Source organism: Monoraphidium neglectum (genome assembly GCF_000611645.1).
Source record: "Monoraphidium neglectum strain SAG 48.87 unplaced genomic scaffold scaffold00872, whole genome shotgun sequence".
Classification (NCBI taxonomy): Eukaryota; Viridiplantae; Chlorophyta; class Chlorophyceae; order Sphaeropleales; family Selenastraceae; genus Monoraphidium; species Monoraphidium neglectum.
This window is the reverse complement of record NW_014012756.1, coordinates 17,261-19,422: the sequence shown is the minus strand read 5'-3', so window position 1 is coordinate 19,422 and position 2,162 is coordinate 17,261. Positions and strand designations below refer to the sequence as shown.

General features: G+C 69.7%; 2 protein-coding genes across 2 annotated transcripts; one reads left to right on the top strand and one right to left on the bottom strand.

Moving 5' to 3' along the window:
* Positions 1-230: 230 nt before the first annotated feature.
* On the top strand, positions 231-958 carry MNEG_5723 (hypothetical protein; the record flags this gene model as incomplete). The annotated part of the gene is made up of 1 exon (XM_014045806.1): positions 231-958. A coding segment is annotated over one exon (728 nt), but the record flags the coding sequence as incomplete, so codon positions are not given.
* Positions 959-1,293: 335 nt separating this feature from the next.
* On the bottom strand, positions 1,294-1,956 carry MNEG_5722 (hypothetical protein; the record flags this gene model as incomplete). The annotated part of the gene is made up of 2 exons (XM_014045805.1): positions 1,294-1,483; positions 1,685-1,956. 2 exons carry the CDS (start codon positions 1,954-1,956, stop codon positions 1,294-1,296), a joined length of 462 nt encoding a protein of 153 aa, XP_013901259.1.
* Positions 1,957-2,162: the final 206 nt, after the last annotated feature.

Genomic DNA, 2,162 nt, shown 5'->3' with positions numbered 1-2,162 from the left:
GCTGGCCGCGTTTGCGCAGCAGCCCCCGCCGCAACGCGCCCCGCCGGCGCCGCGGCCCACGGCGGCGCCGCAGATGCCAGGTGCGAGGGAGTTGCGCGCGCGAGGTCGCGGGCCTGTGCTTCATGCAAGGCTCCCGTGTGTAAACCTGTTCTGCATCCTGGGGTGAGGCGGCTGACCATAGTGCGTTGGTTTGCTCCATGGCCCCCATTCGTCACCCAACCGCCTCGCAGGCATGGGCATGATGAGCGGCGGCGTACCCGGCCCGCGGCCGCCGCCTGGCGGCCCGACAGCTTTGCGGCCACCGTTTGGCGCCCCGGCTGGGGCTGGTGGGCCGCTGCCACGGCCGCCATTTGGGGGGGCGCCGCCCACGGGGCTGCCTCCTGTCATGGGTGGGCCCTGGCAGGTGCCGCCGCACCAGCAGCCGCAAATGCCAGGGCCCTTCCTCGGGGGGCCGCGCCTGACGTTTGTGCAGCAGCAGCCCGGCGTCGGCCCCCCGATGCTGCCAGCAGCCGGTGGCGGCGGCCAACACGGAGGCGGCGGCGGCGGCCGTGGCCGCGGGAGGGGACGGGGTGGCGGCGGCAAAATGCCGCGGACGGGCGACTTTGACAGCGGCAGCTTTGACAGCGGGAATAGTGGCGGCAGGGGCGGCGGCGGCAGGGGCCGGGGCGGCGGCGGCGGTCATAGCGGCGGCGGGGACATCTCTCGCTATTACTCGCCCGCTTTCAGCCAGGACCCCTGGGCGCCCCTCATTCGGCAGCTGCGGCTGCAGGCGGGCAAAAACAGCGGCGGCGGCGGCGGCGCTGGGCCAGGCGGGGGCCAGCAGGCGGCGCCCCAGCAGCAGCAGCAGCGGCAACAGGAGGAGGAGGTGGATCGGCAAGGTCAGGCCGAGGAGGAGGACGAGGAAGAGGAGGAGGTCGACGAGGACGACAGGCCGGATGAGGAGGAGGCGCTGGAGTGATGTGTGCAGGCGACCCGCCAACAGAGCAAAGCAACGCTCCCGTGTGCTGGCGGCTGCTTGTGGTGCCAGCACGGTGACTGTAATCCCGTTTGATAGTTGCGTTGTGATTCGCGCGCTCCTTTACTTATCCAAGCGGGCGCGATCCAGGATGGTATACATGGCTTCTTTTCAGTCATGTGAGCTACAGCTTGGTCAGCACGACACGGGTCATGCCGCCTCGCCTCCTGTGGCTCGACAGCCCCGCAATAACATCATCCAATAGCGGGCTAAACGACAGCAACACAACGCCTGCACTCTCTGGCATCGCTGGTTTGAGAAGGCAAGGGGCAGGGGGATCATAATTTGGAGCGCGGCATCGTACCCTGCTCGCCGCCGCTGCTGACGCCGCCGCCGATGCTGCCAGCTGCAGCAGGACCGATGGCGCGCACCTTGGCCCCCATGGGGCCGCGCACCTCCAGCTTGACCCCGCCGTCCACTGCCTTGGGCGTCGTCTCCCCCAGCAGCTTCGCCTGGCGCATCTTCACCCTGTGGGTGGCGAGGATAGGTGTCAGCGGGGCCGTCGGCGGGAGGGGAGGCAGCAGGGTGCTCGCGGCCCGGGGCGGGCGGGGAAGCGGACAGGGGGCGGGTATGGTGGACGTGGCGGCGGTCAGCAGGGAATGCAGTCGGGTGACTGCAGCTGAACCAGCGAATCACACAGGACGGCTCTGCTGGCGCACGACCTCCCACCTCACCCCTGCCGGCCGCCTGACAAAGCCCGCTCCTAGCCCGAACGCAGCCCATGGCTGCTTTCGGCACCGCCAGCACGCAGCCGGCGCGAAGAAGACCCCCCCTTGCCTGTTGAACTCGGCCTCGCAGCCCCCGAGCAGCTTGTCCGGGTACGTGATCGCCGACGCGGCGGCGTAGTCGCCGCGGTCCCAGCGCCGCAGCACGACGCGCATCGTTGAGACGTGAGCCACCAGCTGCAGCAGCTCGGGCACGAGGCGCGCATTGTCGAGCATGTCTGGCCGCGTGGAGGGGTGGGTGGCGGGCTTGATGCCGCGGCCTGGGGCAGCGCTTGGCGCGGTCTCCAACAGTAAGCATTTGGCAAGAGAAGTGATGTGACGAGAATAAATCGCGGTGGGGGGACGATCAAGGTGCTCGCGGGTTTACGACATATGCATGCACGTGCGGCCGCCGGCGGGCTTGAGGGCGCAAGGGCGGGGGG